Source organism: Bos taurus, chromosome 3 (genome assembly GCF_002263795.3).
Source record: "Bos taurus isolate L1 Dominette 01449 registration number 42190680 breed Hereford chromosome 3, ARS-UCD2.0, whole genome shotgun sequence".
Taxonomy (NCBI): Eukaryota; Metazoa; Chordata; class Mammalia; order Artiodactyla; family Bovidae; genus Bos; species Bos taurus.
In genome coordinates this window covers 20695917-20713193 of record NC_037330.1, presented here as the reverse complement: position 1 = coordinate 20713193, position 17277 = coordinate 20695917, and the positions used below count along the sequence as shown (strand labels likewise).

Here is a 17277-nt window from a genome sequence, read left to right as displayed (position 1 = left end):
TATGAGGTGAATTGCAGTGGTGTTAATGACCTGCTGTCAGTGCTACAGATGTTCTTCGGAAAAGAAAGATACTTGAAGCCTAGGCATAGTCAGAAAGAGCTTCGTTAAGCCAGAAAAGAGAGGAAGGTTGCTGCTAACAGGGGAAAGAGCCCAAGCAAGGGCAAAGAAGCTGGACTGGGCAGTTATTGGACAAAACAGCAATTACGGATGCGTTTGAACTTCAAACTTAGGGGATGTTTGGCTTTCTAACAACCTGTCCATTTCCAAAAGGATTTGCATTTCTCATGAGGAAAAAAATCTTTAAAAAAACAAACACTAAAGCAGTGAAAAGATTGTAACGTAGGAAATGAGTATAGAAGATGGAGAAAACTTTACAAAGCCCTTTTTCTTATGAGCCTTCCAAACGTTGTCATAATTCTGAGGGGAACAAGTAATGTCTAGATAAGCAATTTTCTGATGATCTCTGTGTAGAGATCGAACTTGGTAAAGAAAAGGCTTGGTTAACATTATCCACCATTTCCGGCTAAGGAGTTTAGACTGCATCTGGTTGGGCGGTAGGGAGTCATCATTGAAGAGTTTTGAGAAAAGGATGGCAAAGAGCATTTGGGGGCAGTGATGTTAGTCAGTTGTCATAGGGAATTGGAGGCATGGAGAGTAACCAATGGTGAAGGCAGAACTTTGGCTGAGAGGTTAGCTGTTGAAATGGAAAGGAAGGAGTTGATTTGAGAGCTATCATTTTTACAAAATCAAAAGGATTTGATTAGAACTGAAATGGACTTCAGTGAGAGGGGAGTCAATGTTAACCCTCAGGCAGGGTTTTTAGATTTCTTCACAGGTAAGAATTCCCAAGGGAGCTTGTTTAAAATATGGATTCTAGGTCACCTCTTTTCCAAAAAAAGGATTCTGAATCCACAAATCAAGAATGGAATCTGGAATCTATATTTTTAAAAAACACAAAAGGATTTGGAGTGAAGTTGGTTCTGTTCTCAAGAAATACCACTCCCAAGTTTTTATTTGTTTTCATTTGTGGAGTTTTTAGATTTTTTTAAATTTGTTTTTGTGAATATTATTTTATTATAGCAAAAACTTAATATGAGATCTACCTTCTTAACAAATGTTTAAGTGTATGATACATTATCACTGACTATAAGTACAATGTCATACAGCAGATCTCTAGAGTTTAATCATCTTGCTTAGCTGAAACTTAAGGTCTGTTGATTGATAATTCCCTACTTCCCTCTCCCCTCCACCCCATCCTGCCCCTAGCAGCCAACATCCCACTGATTCTATTCAGCTATTATAGATAACTCATATAAGTAGAATCGTGCATATTTATCTTTCTGTGGCTGGCTTATTTCACTTAGCATAACGTCCTCATGATTTATCACAGCCGAATTTCCTTTTTTTAAGGCTGGTGAGTATTTTATTGTATGTATATATTAATTTTTCCTTATCCAGGCATTTGTCAATTCAGGTTGTTTCCACATCTTAGCTATTGTGATAATGCTGCAATGAACATGAGAGTCCTAACACTTCTCCAGGATCCTGATTTCAGTTCTTTTGGGTAAATACCCAGAAGTGGGATTTCTGGATCATATGGTAGTTCTATTTTTGAGAAACTTCCGTATTTTCCAGAGTGGTTGCACCATTTTGTATTCCCACCAACAGTGTGCAGGGGTTCCAATATCTCCCCATCTTCAGCAATACTTTATATAATATATATATTATTTGGGGGCTTCCCTGGTGGCTCAGAGGGTAAAGCATCTGCCTGCAATCCCGGAGACCTGGGTTCGATCCCTGGATCGGGAATATCCCCTGGAGAAGGAAATGGCAACCCACTCCAGTACTCTTGCCTGGAAAATTCTATGGATGGAGAAGCCTGGTAGGCTACAGTCCGTGGGGTCGCAAAGAGTCGGACATGACTGAGCGACTTCACTCACTATATATATATATATATATATATATATATATATATATGTAGTTATCCTGACAGGTATGAGGTGGTATTTCATTAAGGTTTTTATTGTACTTCCCTGATGATTAGTGACATTGAGCATTTTTTATATACATATATACCTACTGGCCACCTGATGTGAAAAGCCGACTCACTGGAAAAGACCCTGTTGCTGGGAAAGATGGAGGGCAGGAGAAGAAGGCAACAGAGGATGAGAGGGTTGGATGGCATCGACTCAATGGACGTGAGTTTGAGCAAACTGGGCGATAATGAAGGACGGGAAGCCTGGCGTGCTGCTCTGCATGGAGTTGCAAAGAAGTCAGACACGACTGAACAGTACCTATTGGTCATTTTATGTGTTTGGAAAAATGGCTACTCAAGTCTTTAGCCCATTTTTTAATCAGGTTATTAGTTGTTTTGCTATTAAGTTGTAGGACATTACCCCAAGTTTTCGAAACTAGGAGACTATGAGGACCCTCTATCTATAAAAGTGGAAAGGTCAGCTTAGAGGCCAACTCAGGAAGTAAATGTGATGCATCGTGTTACTCTGGCCTTCAGTTTGGAGAAAGGAGTTGTTTTTCCAGCTCACCATCTTCTGCCTCAGGATGCAGAACAAAGTTGGATGTAGGTAGAGGCGAAGAAGCAGACATAGCCATTTTAGGTTTGAAGGATTTGTTTCCTTTTTATTTTTCATCAGTATTTTTCATTTATTTTTTTTTTACATCAACAGAGTTAGATTTAGGGTTCCCCAGGAGAGTAAGGGAGATGGATGGGTCCCTCCAGGGAGGTGCAGGGGAGAGGGCTGCGTCCAGCAAGTGAAGGGTGAAGAGAGAGGGTGCACACTCATACACTGGGCACTGGAGAAGGCAGTTCTTTGAACACAGACATCAGAGAGTTAAACAGTCACCACCTGGTTCACTTTTACAAAACGGGAGTGACCATAGGGTGGGGGCACCAGACGCAGCATGAGGCGGCTGAATTTGGATTTTCTTTTTTTGTTTGTTTTCACTTTTTTCCTTTTAACTTTTTAACATTTACAAACAGCTAAAAACTACAACACATCACAGCTACAGTGTTGGGGGTGGAGGACTGGGGCACCCAAGAAAGCAACCACACGGGGCGGGGGCGGGGGGCAGGGGCAGCTTAACCTACACTGGCTATCCTGTGGGGAGGGTGAGATGAGGAAACTGAGGCTTCTGGTCCTGCATTAGGGGTCCCCGGCTTACTGCTGAAACTCTTCCCACTGTGCAGGAGTTGCTAGGAAAGCCCGGTTCCTGCCCTGCCCCAGCTCCTTGTGCTTTTGATCTGCTGGTTTGACCACATACTGGTTTCTTCCCCTCCCCTGCTCCTCTGCCTGTGAGGAGACAGTCGAGGTGGGAGGGCAGCTGTGCTGTTCCCGTCTGTGCTGTGTAGGGAGAGCCTCTCACTCCAGAGGAGGCCTGTGCTTCTTGAGAGATGGGGAGGAGATGAACTTTGTCAGGTGCCCTTGGCTGTTCCTAGACTGTGAGACTCTTCTCCCAGCCTGCCGAGGCTCCTGCCACCCAGGCCAGGCTCAGAAACAAGATTAGGGGAGGTACTGTGGGGAGCAGGTACCTGTGTGTGTGTCCACTGAAATTACCCTTGGCTTGTATTTTAGGACAGTATAATGACACCCCCACCCCACAGCACACATACACACACACACACACATACATAAGTGTATACAAGCATTCACACACACACAGTCCTGCTGAGCTGCCTCAGAACTTAATATATAAATAAATAAGAATCAGAAAGCTAATTTCATAAAATTCAGGCTTGTAGCCCAAATTGAGGGGGAACTGGAGGCCAGGGGGCTGAGGTTTATTGCTACTTTCCCAGCATCCAACAGGAGGCATGAGAGGGCACTCTAGGCCCTTCCAACTCTAAGAAGTTCTTTTGGTCCATGGTCTATATCAAGCCTTAGCCCCCGGCATAACCACCTGCTTGTGGTTTCGCCAGAGCCTAGGCAGAAGGAATAAGGGGGAAAAGCCCCAGGAGCTGGGAAGAGCAAGGGCCTCTCACTAACACTGGGGGAGAAGGGTGAGGCCAAGCCTTCTCTTGTGCAAAGTCAGGGGTGGTAGGAGGTGGGAAACAGAGCTACACCCCAAATCTAGGATGGAGGAGCCTTCCCTGTAGTCCCTGCCCACGGGGTCTCACACATGCACACACATACATACACACACACACACTCACGCATACATGGCTAAGACTAAACAGGAGGCGGGGAACGAGGGCTCTGGCAGCCAGGATGGCAGGGCAGGGAACGGGAAGAGGGAATTGTTGGTCTCACAGTGTGCCTGCCACCCGCAAAGCCCGAGATTCCCTCACTGCAGCACCTGCCCCCGGGTCTCGGGCAGCTTCAGGGCCAGAGAACTCCCGAGGGCAAGGGCAGCGGAGGCAAAGAGGATGGGGGCAGCCTTGGTGATTCCCACAAAGGACGTGAAGATGCTGATCCCCAGCACAGCTGCCAGCTTACACAGGGCATTCAGGAAGCCGAAGGCTGTGGTTCTGCTCAGGAGTCCCCCAGCACAGCAAATGGGATGGAGGGGCCGGGGAGGGAGACAAAGGACGGGGCATGGGAGGATTTGTGGGGGAAGAAGGGCAGGTAAAGGAGAGAGCCAGCAGTGTCCAAGAGGGAGAGGAAGAATGGAGCAATTAGAGAGGAGGGGTACAAACCAGGGAATACAGATAAATTGGGAGGCAAGGGGGAAGGGACACCAAAAAATTAGGTTAATAGTTAAAGACTTCAAGGAGTGAATATAAAAGCTACCAGCTTAAAAAAAAAAAATGCTACCAGCTTTTAGAAGAGAAACTCAAGGGGAATATGTACCCTTTTACCCCTAAAGATGCCTTCCCCATCAGCCCCCTTCCTCACCCCGTTTCTGTCCTGCCCTCTGAGCCCTAAACCTGCTGCCCTGCCCCCACCACACTCCTGTTACCTCTTGTCCGAGGGGTAGAGTTCAACAGTCAACACGTCCAGCGCGTTCCAGGATGCGATGCTGACCCCCCCGAAAAGGCAGAGCAGAGCGATCATGGCGGACTCACTGTTCCCGAAAGACAGGAAGAAGCAGGAGACACAGGACATCACGCTGGAGCCAGCTGGAGCCAGGGAGGAAGAAAGCAGCATGAGCGTGGCCATGATGAAAGCCACCCACAGCCCACTCTGTCCCTTCGACCAGGATGAGACACTTTCTTTGCCAGGGTACCCAAAAGGAAGGCTTCTCCCTCATCTCCAATCTCACCTACATTGTCTTTTTATTAACAGTATCAGTACCAACCATTCCTTGGTGCAAGCTATGCACCAAACAATTGGATGGTTTACATACATTACTAATAAGTCAGCCTCCTAAGAGGTACTGTCATCCCTGCCATGTTGCAGATGAGACAGCTGGGTTCACAGAGGTGAGTAACTTACCTAAAATGCAGTGGAGCTGAGATTCAAAACCCATGACCCCAAAGCCTGTATCCTAGACTTGCTATTCTGCCCACCTCCTATCCCCAGAGGAGCTTCCTCAACAGACCCCGCCTGGTCATGCAGCCCCCACCTCCCCCCACTCCCTCCAAGGAGAAGCCGTGAGACACAGACCCTTCTCTGGCTAAGCTTTCCACAGACTAAGGTGAGAAGCCCAGTGACCGCCATGCCCTCCCCTGGCCTCCTAGTCAGTTCTGACACACCGCCACCCAGCCTCTCCCCCTTACCAAGCATTCGGAGCCTGCCAATCTTGTCCATGAGCAGAGCAGACACAATGTTCCCAGGAAGCACAGCCAGCGTCCCCAAGAAGCTGACAAAATACACCATGTAGGCGCCTTCACCCGTCCCCGTCACGTCCAGGGGGCAGCCCTCCTTGTTGTGCAGGAATGTGCTGTTCACCAGACGGCTGTTCACAAACTTGTACTCAAACAGGTCTGGGGGCGAAGGCCAAGACGGGCAGACAATCATGGCACATGTGAGAGGGAGGCTGCTATTGCTTATGCTCAGGGCTCTGCCTTTGAGGGGTTTAGCAGGCGGGGCTCTCAGAATCAGTCAGAACACTATGGCAAAACACCATAGGAGCTAGGATCCTTTTGTGCCACAAAATGACCATAGTTTACCAAATGAAACAGTGTGCTTGGCTGTTGCTATGTTTTCTCCTAATGATGTCTACTGATTTCTTGTTCATTCTTTTTGTCTACTCTAAGCAGTAGCAGAGCCATAAGTTTAGGACAAATTACTGAGCAAATATTAAAAAGCCTTAGAATCCTATCCATTTTTTTTCTGCAAGATAGGAAAACTCATTCAGCACTCCATTTAGAGGTGGGAAACCTGAGTCTAGCTCACAAAACCAGCATTTCATGTGCGTATAGTTTGAGAATCCCTGTTAAAGAAAAGGATTGTTTTTCTTTTTTTCCCAAGGCTGCTCTTTTGAATGATTTTGCCCTCTTCAAAAGTGCATTAATATCACAATATTAAGTTGTTTCAATTCTAGCCAAAAGCAAACAAACTTGATGTTTTCGTCAGATGTTCTACTTATTACAGAAAAATGATCAATTACCATTAGATTGTTGTAATTGTTAGTAGTAACTAACAGACCCCCCTATCACCTCCAAGGCTCTGAAGAGCTCAGCTTGAGAACCCTGAGTTAGGGAATGAAGAAGGTTCCCTTTCTCCAGCTCAGGGTCCACCCAATCCTTTGGTCTGTCAGCCTCTAGCCATCCCACCTTACCAGTGTTATAGAACACGGTGTTGATGAACGTGCAGTTGCGGAAAAATGTGTTGCTGGATGTGACATCCTCGAAATAACACTCCTCAAACAGGGAGTCCTCAAAGGATACTGACTTCAGACGTAGCCCAATGAACCTGTAAAGCCAGGATGATGAAAGCCACCTTCCCCTCATTCTTACACCCTCCTCCAACACTCGTGAAGTAACAGTGAAGTAAGACAGGAAGCTGCAGGGTTGAGAAGAACCACGGGTCTTTGCCCCCAAACAGCTTGTCTCTGAACCCCCAGACTCACAAAAAAGGCAAAGGGTAGGAGAGGTGGAAGGGGTGAAGCTCAAAGATCCCCACATACTTGTCATTGAAGTACTGTCCCCCTCGGTGGATCTGATTCTCCAAGGTGAAGTTAAAAGTCACGTGCTCCACACGTTCCCCAGGGAACACTTTGGTGCGGGCTGCATAGTCCACCGCTTGGAGATGGCGGATCATGTCGGGAAACCAGACAGTCAGGCCATAGTAGCTGAAGCGTCAAGGGCAATGGAATCAGGGCTCATGGATTAGAACCACACAGTCCAGAAGGAGAAAGAAACAGAGGAGTCAGCCCATGTTAGGACCATGCTCACCTCCCCAGCCTCATCTCTCACCTCATCTCATCTTTCACCAACTGCTGTGGTTCTGTGGGACTTCAGGTTCTTCTAACCCTCCTGCCTATTACTTCTTACCTCCCAGGCATTTGCTCTATCTTTTGTGTAAAACAGTCTCTCCATCCCACCCTCAGCCTAACTCCTATTCCTCCTTCAGGACTTAGATCCCCTCTCCAGCCTACCAGCAATCTGGGCTGGGAAGCCTGTTCCCAGTGCACATCTCCCACCGGGGCACTCCTCATTACAGCTAGTTTGTCTAGCTCCTAAACCAAGATGTAAATTCCATGAGGACTGAGACCACATCTATTCCATCCCAGCAGGGTACCTGGCACAGAATAGAAACTTAATACTGTTCTGCCTATAATATAAGTTTGTTGGATTAAGGAGTGAGGTAGAGGAGCCAGGTGGACTATCAGAGGGGATCCAAACAGCACCTTCCCTCATTATTCATCCCCTTCATTTCCATTTTCTCCACCTCTCTCCCAACCCACAGACCATCACATCCAGCACTTCCGACCCACCCCACCCAGCTCCTCACCTGAATGACATGGTGAACCACACACCCATCATCATCAGAGTGATGCGGCGGTATTCTGGACCAAAACAAGAGAGGAAATTCCCCCAGACCTAGGCGGAATAGGACAAAGTCATACAGCGGCTGCCAGCCAGTAGTTCTAGCACCTCCAGATCCCAGTTTTTCTGCCCCTACCAGCTCCCTCCAGTTCACGCATCACCCCCACCCCCAAGCTCCAGCCCTGCCCTCCTCTCCACCTCTCCACTATCCCCGCCCTCATTACCTGCCCTCCCAGGCTCAAGGCCCGGACCCCCCAGCGCTGGTACCAGGCCCCTGTGTCAGACTGGATCTCAATCAACTCATCCTCCTGATGAATTGTCTTAATGTGGGTTACCTGGGGTCAAAAGAAGGAGTGAGCAGTCACTTAGTCTGTACTTTCCAGCCCTTCCAAGTACCCCAGTTTCTCCTGCGGTAGCAGAGTGGGAAATGGGAGGGAGACATGATACCCTGAGAGATCCCACTGAGATCTCAGTGCGGCCTAGGAAGGTGGGCGTGAGTCGGGGGAGGAGTCCAGGGAGGGGCCAGGTGTGGGCACGTGGAGGACTGTGGCTTACCGAGAAGACTCGCTCAGGATGCCCCTTGGCTCGCATGTTGGTGTCATGGACCTGCTTCAGTACCATCCAGGCCTCATCATGCTTCCCATTCTAGAGCCACAGAAACAATCCCCACATCCGGGTCAGCCCTTCCCTGACCCAGGGCTACAGATCCCCCTCTCTCAACCTGACCTAGGGGCATACCCACCAAGCACTCCCAAAGAGCCCAAGGGGGAGCACAGCAAGAGATAACCAGGCTTGGGCAAGAGTTGGGGATCCCTTGGCACAATGGAAAGAGAAACTGAAAACGAGGGAAATGAAGATGGTCCGTGAGTATGTAGTCAGAGCAGGAGGAGCGTCCTCACCCTGCTGGGTCAGGATAAAGTGGGAGGGGGTGGGCTGTAGGACCCTCTTTTGAACCGTAAAGTCAGGGCCAGGGTCAGGACCCCTGCCTGCAAAACCCTAAGCCACCCATGGTGAAGCAGGTCCTCTGGTTTTAACACCCACAGAACTCCTCTGGAAATACATTCTAAGACAAAGGAAGTGAGATCAAGGCCCCCCAGACCTTGGACCCTAGGAAAGGAAGGCTGCCACGTGGACCAGACCCAGCCCATGGTGGGTGTTTGAATGCAGGAGCCCCTGTTGCCCACCCCCGAGCCCAGCCCCAGCCCCATTCACCTCCAGGAAGAAACGGGGGCTTTCAGGCTGTGTGGTCAGAGCCCCAATGGCAAACACAGAAGGGAAAGCGCAGACGAGGACAAAGACCCTCCAGCTGTGGAACTGGTAAGCAGACCCCATCTGAAAGCTCCACCCTGGCAAGGACAGAGTCACAGCATCAGCAGAGAGGCCAGAGGCTGTAGGGTCCTACCATAGGGAGCACAGGAGAGGAGAGACAGAGTCTGGGGTACATTTTCTGGGGGCTGCTCACCATAGTGGGGGATGATGGCCCAGGCCATAGCAGCTGCATACACTCCACCAATCATCCAAAACATGCAGAGCCAGCTCAAATGCTCCCCACGTTTCTCCTGTGCCAGAAACTCCGAGAAATAGGAGAAGACGATGGGGATGGACCCTCCGATCCTGAAGGGCATTGCAAGAATTCAGCGTTGGAAAATGGCTAAATTCCTGATTCCATACCCCAGCGCTCTGGATCCCCAAGTCCCTTTCATCTTCTGAACCTTTTAAAGAGAAACTCCTCACCACCATGCCCTATAAGCTCCCTCACCACCAGCCATCAGGCACCCATCCTTGGGACCCTAGGATCCTTTGTCTTGGGACCCTTGGGATCCTAGGAAACAGGCAGGCAGGTCTCAGGGAATGAGAAGGAACAAACATTGAATCTTGAAGATGACTACAGAGTTGGAAGGGAGAGCCGATATTCAGAAAAGAGGGGAAATCCCAAAGGAAGAAGAGCAAGAGGAATCTGAGGAAGCAGGCCAGAAGAGAGCTGGGAGACTATGCAAAGGGGACATGCAGGTGGCAGAGGAAGTGTAGAAGTTGGGTGGCTCAGGCATTCAGAGTTCTGGCAGGTGTGGGTATGAACAAGGTTTGTTGTTGAATGCAGGAAATATTTATGCTCTGGGAAGGGGATAACCACAGATACCCAGTGGTGAAGTTGAGCCCTACTGGGTCTCTTGAGGGAACCAGGCTCAGAATGGGACTAAAAGGTAGGGTGGAGGACTCGGGAGTGAACCAGATATGGAATGACAATCTGGACAGATAGTAGACAGGTCCTGGACAGGGAGAAACTGGCCTGAAGGGAGAGGATTTCATTCATTCCGTTCACACATATTTGAGGTATAGCTGGTGTGCCTGGCACTATGTAGGGCCCTAGAGGTATAACAGCAACCAAGGCGCAGCCCTGCCTTCCAGGGACTCATGAGGGGAACACTCACCCAACCCCAGAAAGGAGACGGCAGAAAAGGAAAGTGCCATAACCCTGGACGAAAGATGAGAAAAAGGCGAAGACACTGTTGACTGAGAGTGAGATGAGCAGACACTGTCTTCGACCCAGCCGATCAGCCAGCCCTCCCCAGAGGAAGGCTCCCACCATCATGCCCAGGTAGACAATGAGGCCTGAAGGAAGAGAACAGAGGCAGAAGGGATATGAGCAGACACACTAAGGTTCTCCCACTCGCCAGACATTTAAATGAGCTGAAACTGCAGCAGCATGGACAGAGGATCTGAAGGACTTGTAGGAGCTAAGTCTACCCAGAGATGAGATCAAGTGAGAGAGGATGCATTACATGAGCAAAGATGGAAGGTCATCTCTGCAGCCTGGAGGTTCAAAGGCAGAGATGCAGACATGGGACAGCCCTAGAATTCTCCTTTCTTTCCCTCTCATTCCTTATTGCTCACTCTTACTCTCTTGCTGTCTCTCACACACACACACACACACACACGCATACACAATACCCCCATCTCTAGCTTGCCTGGAATGAGAAATGGATCTGCCTAGATTCCCAGACCCTCCCAGGATCCCCTCTAGCCTCTCTACTTGATGCCCTCCAAGCGGCAGGAGGTGTCTCTCATGTTCCCTGGGAAAGAGGCTCCATTCCTTCAATCCTCCCAGGAAATCACACACACCCAAAAGTGAAAGTGAAAATCGCTCAGTTGTGTCTAACTCTTTGCGACCCTATGGACTGTAGCCCACAGGCTCTTCTGTCCCTGGAATTCTCCAGGAGAGAATACTGGAGTGGGTTGCCATTTCCTTCTCCAGGGTAACTTCCCGACCCAGAGATCAAACCCCAGTCTCCGGCATTACAGGCAGATTCTTTACAGAGCTACCACGGAAGCCCACATATAAATCCATTTTTTATTCCTTCCAGTTCCAATACTTCTGGTCCCCAAACTCCCCTGTTCCTTTCTTCTTTCATAAAATCAGAGTTGGAATTGGTCTTAAAAGTTATCTGCTCCAAACTCTGCATTTTACCCAGGCCGAAGCCCAGCCCGAGGGAGAAGGAAACTGCCCAAGATCTCGTGGCAACTTGGTGACAGAGCAAGACCTGATCCCTTCTGAGGGATCCCCTTCTAGGGGATTTCCTCCCTTGGGATCTCCATCAGGAAGGGCCATTAAAGACCACTCGCTGGCCCCTGAACATTCCCAATGCTAACGAAGAGCAAGTGTGACCAGCTTCTCTGGCTGGATTCTTCCCAGCCCCCCACCACCCCAAACTGACTCTCCTCATTTAAATCAAGGGGTTTGGATACTGCCTTCTTGTTCCCCCCAAGAGGGGAAATAATCAGGGTAACAAGAGGAAAGGCTTTGAAGAAACATTAAATGGGGGTCCATCCCATCACAGCCATCTCCTACAGAACTAAGCAGACACCCCACAACTACAGGCCCAAGCCCCAGCCCATGTGCCTTTTCTCTTGCACAAGCAATCTCACCATGACCCAACCTCTAGAGGAGGGTGTCAGGGTGGGGGGAGTGGAGGCAGAGAGCATGACAGAGGAACCCTGAGCCCTCCCAGGGGTATCTTGGGACCAGGATCCTCAGGAATGCAGTGGTGAGGACAGGAGCAGTTCTCAGGCACAGAGAACTGTTTTCCAGAGTTTGGGGCAGGATGGGGCTGGAGCGCAACGTGTCTTACCCAGCATGCCTTTGTTGGAGTCAGACAGGCACATGTCTTTCTCAGCACTGGGCAGCACGAAGCCCACCACGAAGACCTCAACACCATCGGCCATCAGTGCCAGACCAAGCACGAAATAGAGTGTCCACTGGAAGCGGCCATGGCCGCACTCCCGTAGGATGGCTTCATACTGCTGGGCTAGTTCTTCCCGTTCTTTCCGCCGCTGCGCTTCTCCCCGCCCCCCCGGGGGACCCTCCCCATCACCCAAGCCCCCCCTCACTCCAGCCAGGGGTGCCCCATCTGCCATCCGCTCGCCTTTGCCCCCAGACTCTGCCCGGGGGATGCCCTGATATTCCCCCTCGTAGATCTCATCATCCTCGTCGTGGCCCTCGGTGGCATCACTAGATGCGCCGCCTTCCTCCTCATCCTGGGCCCCTTCCCCGCGGTAATAGCCATCAGCAGGGGCGGGGAAGTCATCATCATCGTCCTCCTCCTCAAAGCGGGAGTAGGATCTCCGGGAATATTCATCCTGGACTCTGTCCAGGCCCTTCACCACCTTCTTGGTTGCATGCTTCTTGACTTCCTTGGCAATGTCTTTGGCCCCACGGATGAAAGCTGCCCGGTCTCTGAAGCCCTCTTCCATGATGGGGCTTTGGGACTACTTCACCGAATCTTCCCCCCTTCCTTATTCTGATTTTGCACAAGGGCTCGTGGAGTCAGAAAGACCACTTCCCCGAGTTACTTAGATGAAGTGTGTTTGAGTAACTCTGGGCACAGAATAGAATATAGGATCTGGCCAGTGAGGGTTTAGGAGGGGAAGGGAGGGAAGAGCTTTGGCCTACACCCAGTTCAGTTGGATGCATTGGGAAGGAAGAGGGGGAGAGAGGGTACTGGAACGGGAGGGGGAGCTAGGTTGGGGAGGCTAAGCTGGGGAGCCAGGATAACTCAGAAAAGGCTGCTACTTCTCTTCCAGGAGTCTCTGGAGATCTAGAAAAAGATGAGAGGGAGAAAAAAGGAGGTTGTGAGGCCTAAGACACTGAAGAGGGCCAATACAGTGCTCCGGCCAACCCAGAGCCCCACCTGGGCCTTGTGTTACAGAGATGATGGCCTGCTGGCCTCAAGCCCGACTCAGGAAAAAAGGATGATTGTCTGGGCCTGCTATGGGCCATTCAGTATACGTCCCTTACTTTGACCTTGGAGACTAGACCTATGGGATTTGCTCCAAAGTCACAATCAGCTACCCAGAGCCCATCTCCTCATCCCTGGCCCCACTTCAAGAACAGACCCTTTGCTTTACCACCCACCTGCCAAGGATAAAAGAGGAAATAGAGAAACCAAAACTCCCTTCTCTAGTCTGGTCTGGGTTTCTTACTGGGAGCAGAGCTTGGGGGGAACGTAAAGAAGGACAACTGAATCCTTCAACCTGTTGTCTTCAGACCACTGATGGCATCTGAAGATGGGGCTTCCATGGTCCTTCCTCAGGTTCCATGGTTGTAGGCTTCACAGGGAGGAGTCTTCTCCCAACGCAGCTCAGTGGGTGAAAGCTCAGCTTCCAGAGTCAGACAGACTTAGATTTGACTTCCTGCTTCAACAGCTTACTAAGTGACCATGAGCATGTCTCTGATCCTCAAAGCCTTAGTTCCCTCTCATTTAAGAGGGGGAAGTAAGGATTAAATGACATAATGAATATAAGCTCTTTACCATAGTGCCTGGCACATAACAACTGATGAGTAAATATTAGTTATTACGCTTTGTGGTGACAGTAATGTGGTAAGATGACCTCCACTCCCTCACAAGACGTTAGAACAAAAGCCACTTGTGGATGCTCTTTAGGGTGAATGGCAGAAAGGGATACTGGCAAGGAGAGAGCTGGTTCAGTGCAAAGCGCATGACAATCCGATGACATAAGTTGAAATTCCAGCTCTGCCATTTACTAACTGATCTTGAGCAGATTCCTGAACATCTCTAAGCCTCAGAGTCCTTATATTTAAACTGGGGATAATAATCTCTATTTCTCCAAGTTGATGTGATAATTTAATCTCACAACAGACCTTCTATTAGTTTCTTTCCTTCCTATTAGATTGAAAACTGTGAAAGAAGCATCAAGGGCAAAGCAGGGGGGGGTCACATTTGGATGCTGTTGTAACCTCCCAATACAGAGTCCCAAGACCCCTCTGTGTTCAAACAAATGCCAGCAGCTGGACCTATATTGTCTGCTCCAGACAAACAATGGAAGACTCACAAAAAGGGAGACGTGGAATCTGAGGTCATGGGGAGAAAAGGGCAGACCAAAATCTAAAAAAGAGGTGATGACTGGCTTGCCACCTTCCTTCAGGATGTCATAAATGGGCCCCCTTTCACTGGTCGGGGTAGAGGTGGAAAATCAAACACATTTCCAACATGGACATCTAAGGTTTATAGCTGTACCTCCTTCCTCCATGGCTTCCCTTTCTAATCCCTTAATCCTTTCTGCTCCTCCAGGAGTCAAGGAAAAAGGAGTCCATAAATACCGCATTGCGTAGGAGCTGATATAGAATGAAGGGGGCTTGGACCTCCCCTCCCCCACAAAAGACATCCTCCAGAGGCAAGCATGGGAGAACCCCCTCTTCCTTCATAGAAGCAAAGGAAGCAGGACTAGATTCTGATCAGAGATCATTCCCCTAAAAATATCCTGCTTCATTCTGTTCCCACCCATCCAGGGCCTTCATTAAATGTCACACATACACTTACACACACACACACACACACACACACACACACACACACACACACACACACGGTGGCCCAGGCAGAAGGGGTAAGTAATGCTATGTAGTTCAGAAAGAAGCACTGGCAAAGCAGAGCCCTACGCCCTCAGGTCACATGTAAGCAGTAGACCACGATGACCAGAACCAGTGACCCCTATGTCACCTTCTTTCCTTGTGGTTCAAGGCCCAAACCATCCCCCATTAGAGAGAGGGAACAGTGGAATCCCCTTTCTGCATGCAATTTGCTTGCCTCACCTTTCCTTCCCAGTTAGGATCTCCCCCCAGACCCTGGCGCAGGCAGATGGGCCCAGGAGGAGCCACGCTCGGTGTTTGTTTACACTCTCCACCCCTGAGAGGAACCGGAAGGGTACAGAGGGCCCCGGAGCCACAGCAGGATGTGAAGGCTCAGCAGCCAGCTCCCCCAGGGCCAACAAGCCCAGGAGCTCAGGAGGGAGAAAAAGAAGACAAATTCTTCAAGCTGGTGAGGAAGCGGTGCTATTTTTAGCCCCCAAAGCAGCACAGGGTGGCTAAGCTTGTGGGAGGGAGACAGACTCGGAGATGTAGAGGTTAAAGGAGACAAGATTCAGGGTTACAGGGCCCTTTAAGGTCTGTTGGCTTCACCTGATGGGAAAACATGCCCGGGAGATTTTCTGCAGAGGATGGGGGGAGGCGGGAGACTCTGAGCAAAGGCCTCCTCTCAGGATAACTCAGTCAGCCCAGGATTGGTTGTGGGGTGGGGAGGTCCAGAACCCCTTACCTCCATCAAAGCCCCTGACTTTGGAAGCCACCTGGATTTCCCAACCCACCCTAGCCCAGGTGACAAGGTCATTAAAAAGCAATCACTTATCAAAACATTCATGGATGTGGGGGAGAGAGGTGCTGGAGCACCCCTCCCCACCACTGCTGGGTAACTGAGCTTCGATCCCCACACCAGAACAGCCAAGGCTGCACTACCCCTGCCTACATACTACCCTACGGTTTGGAAGATGGAGTCTCCACAGTTCTGACGGAAAAAGATCAAGGTGTCAGCGGAGAATGTCCGAGGAGGAATTCGGAGTGGCAGGGACCAGAATGCAAGGGGAGATCTTCACGCGCGCAGGCATAGAGACCGCCCCTGCCAGCATCCGCGGCGACCCTCCCCATCCTGCCCCACTCTGGTGTAAGAGCGGAGTCCCTAGAACTGACTGAACCCATTCTCTGAGCGCCTCCCCTCACCCTTGATTCTGCTGCTGGACTAGTGCCCATCAACACTCAACACCCCTTCCCCCCACCCCGGAGCGACTGCCTGCCTCCAGCCCCACCCCCAACCGTGCCCCCAAGCCTGGTTGTTCACCACCTCTATCTACCCAACATTTCCGTTCACCATTCCCTTTCTTCCCTCCTTCATCTGCCCTTCCTCCACCAACCGCCTCCCCACACACACCCCACAAACCCAACCGCACCCCCCCGCCCCCCCCCCCCCCCCGCCCGCTGCAACCCAAGTCCAGGGGCACAGACTGAGGCAGCATATTCTCCCGCCCCAGCCAAGGTCATCTATCACGCGGGGCGGGGGGGGTGGGGGGGGTGGGGGGGTGGTGTCGGTGTGGGTAGGTGGAGGCGGGGGACAAGATGAGTTGGGAATTGGAGTTTGAGGGAACCCTATTCCACCTTACAAGCCCCCACCCCCGTTAATATCTGAGGAGAGTAGTATGGGCTTGGTTAAGGTAGAGAAAAACAACCCTCCTCCACACATATATATGTATAAATATATATATTTCTCTCTCTGATCAGCACAGCAACCGCCATAAATGTCCATTCAAACCACCAGCAATCCCCTCACCCCTGATGAGGGACGGTCACCCTCCCCACAAGCAAAGCATCGGAGGATAAAATGGCTGCAAGGCAAGGCGAGGATGCTGCTGCCCCGGGGCGGGGTGGAGCTGAGAAACTGAGAGAGGGGTCTCACCTGGGCTGAGTCCCCCAGATAAGGGAGTCTGGGTGAGGGCGGGGGTCCCGGCAGTGGGGCAGGCGGCAGCGGCGTCTGCTCTGGGTACCAGGGGAAGCAGCAATGCAGACCTGCCCCACCACGGGCTCCGGCCCCGCCTCCGCCCTCCCCCCGCCCTCCCCCGCCCCCCCCGCACCAGAGAGCATCGGGAGAGACCATTGTTGGGGGGTGGGGGGGTGGAAGAAAAAAAGAGGATGGGGAGGGACTCGGGGTTCTGGGGAGAGGTGGTGAGGGTGCTGGAGGGGCTGTCACAGGGGCAGCTGGAGATGACACCAGCCCCTCCTAGTTAAAGACTAAAGGATCTAAGGAAAGTAATACTGATGTCAAGAAGGCAAGTGGGAAGACAGAAAGGGAGACGTTGAACGAGGCAGCCCCTTCCTCAGCGCCTCCGTCCCAGAATGGCAAGACCCACGAATTTTAGGGACTCGCTCTGCCTTCAAATAGCGTCCCTTTCCCTTCCTCACTGTTCCCAACCAAACTCCCAAATCTGGACTGCTCACACTCCAAGTTTACCTGGCTGTTTCAGAGGAAGCAAGAGTAACAAAATGTGGT

General features: G+C 50.6%; 1 protein-coding gene across 2 annotated transcripts; it reads right to left on the bottom strand.

The window, feature by feature from the left end:
• Positions 1-2609: 2609 nt before the first annotated feature.
• Positions 2610-16768, bottom strand: SV2A (synaptic vesicle glycoprotein 2A). Of its 2 annotated transcripts, none has more exons than XM_024984491.2 (13): positions 14997-15081; positions 12016-12981; positions 10318-10498; positions 9351-9502; positions 9101-9234; positions 8444-8533; positions 8113-8223; positions 7854-7942; positions 7027-7191; positions 6679-6812; positions 5675-5881; positions 4915-5074; positions 2610-4483 (listed from the first exon to the last, which is right to left on the bottom strand). In XM_024984491.2, the coding sequence occupies exons 2-13, from the start codon at positions 12635-12637 to the stop codon at positions 4300-4302; spliced, it is 2229 nt and encodes a 742-aa protein (XP_024840259.1). In that variant the 5' UTR covers positions 12638-12981; positions 14997-15081; the 3' UTR covers positions 2610-4299.
• Positions 16769-17277: the final 509 nt, after the last annotated feature.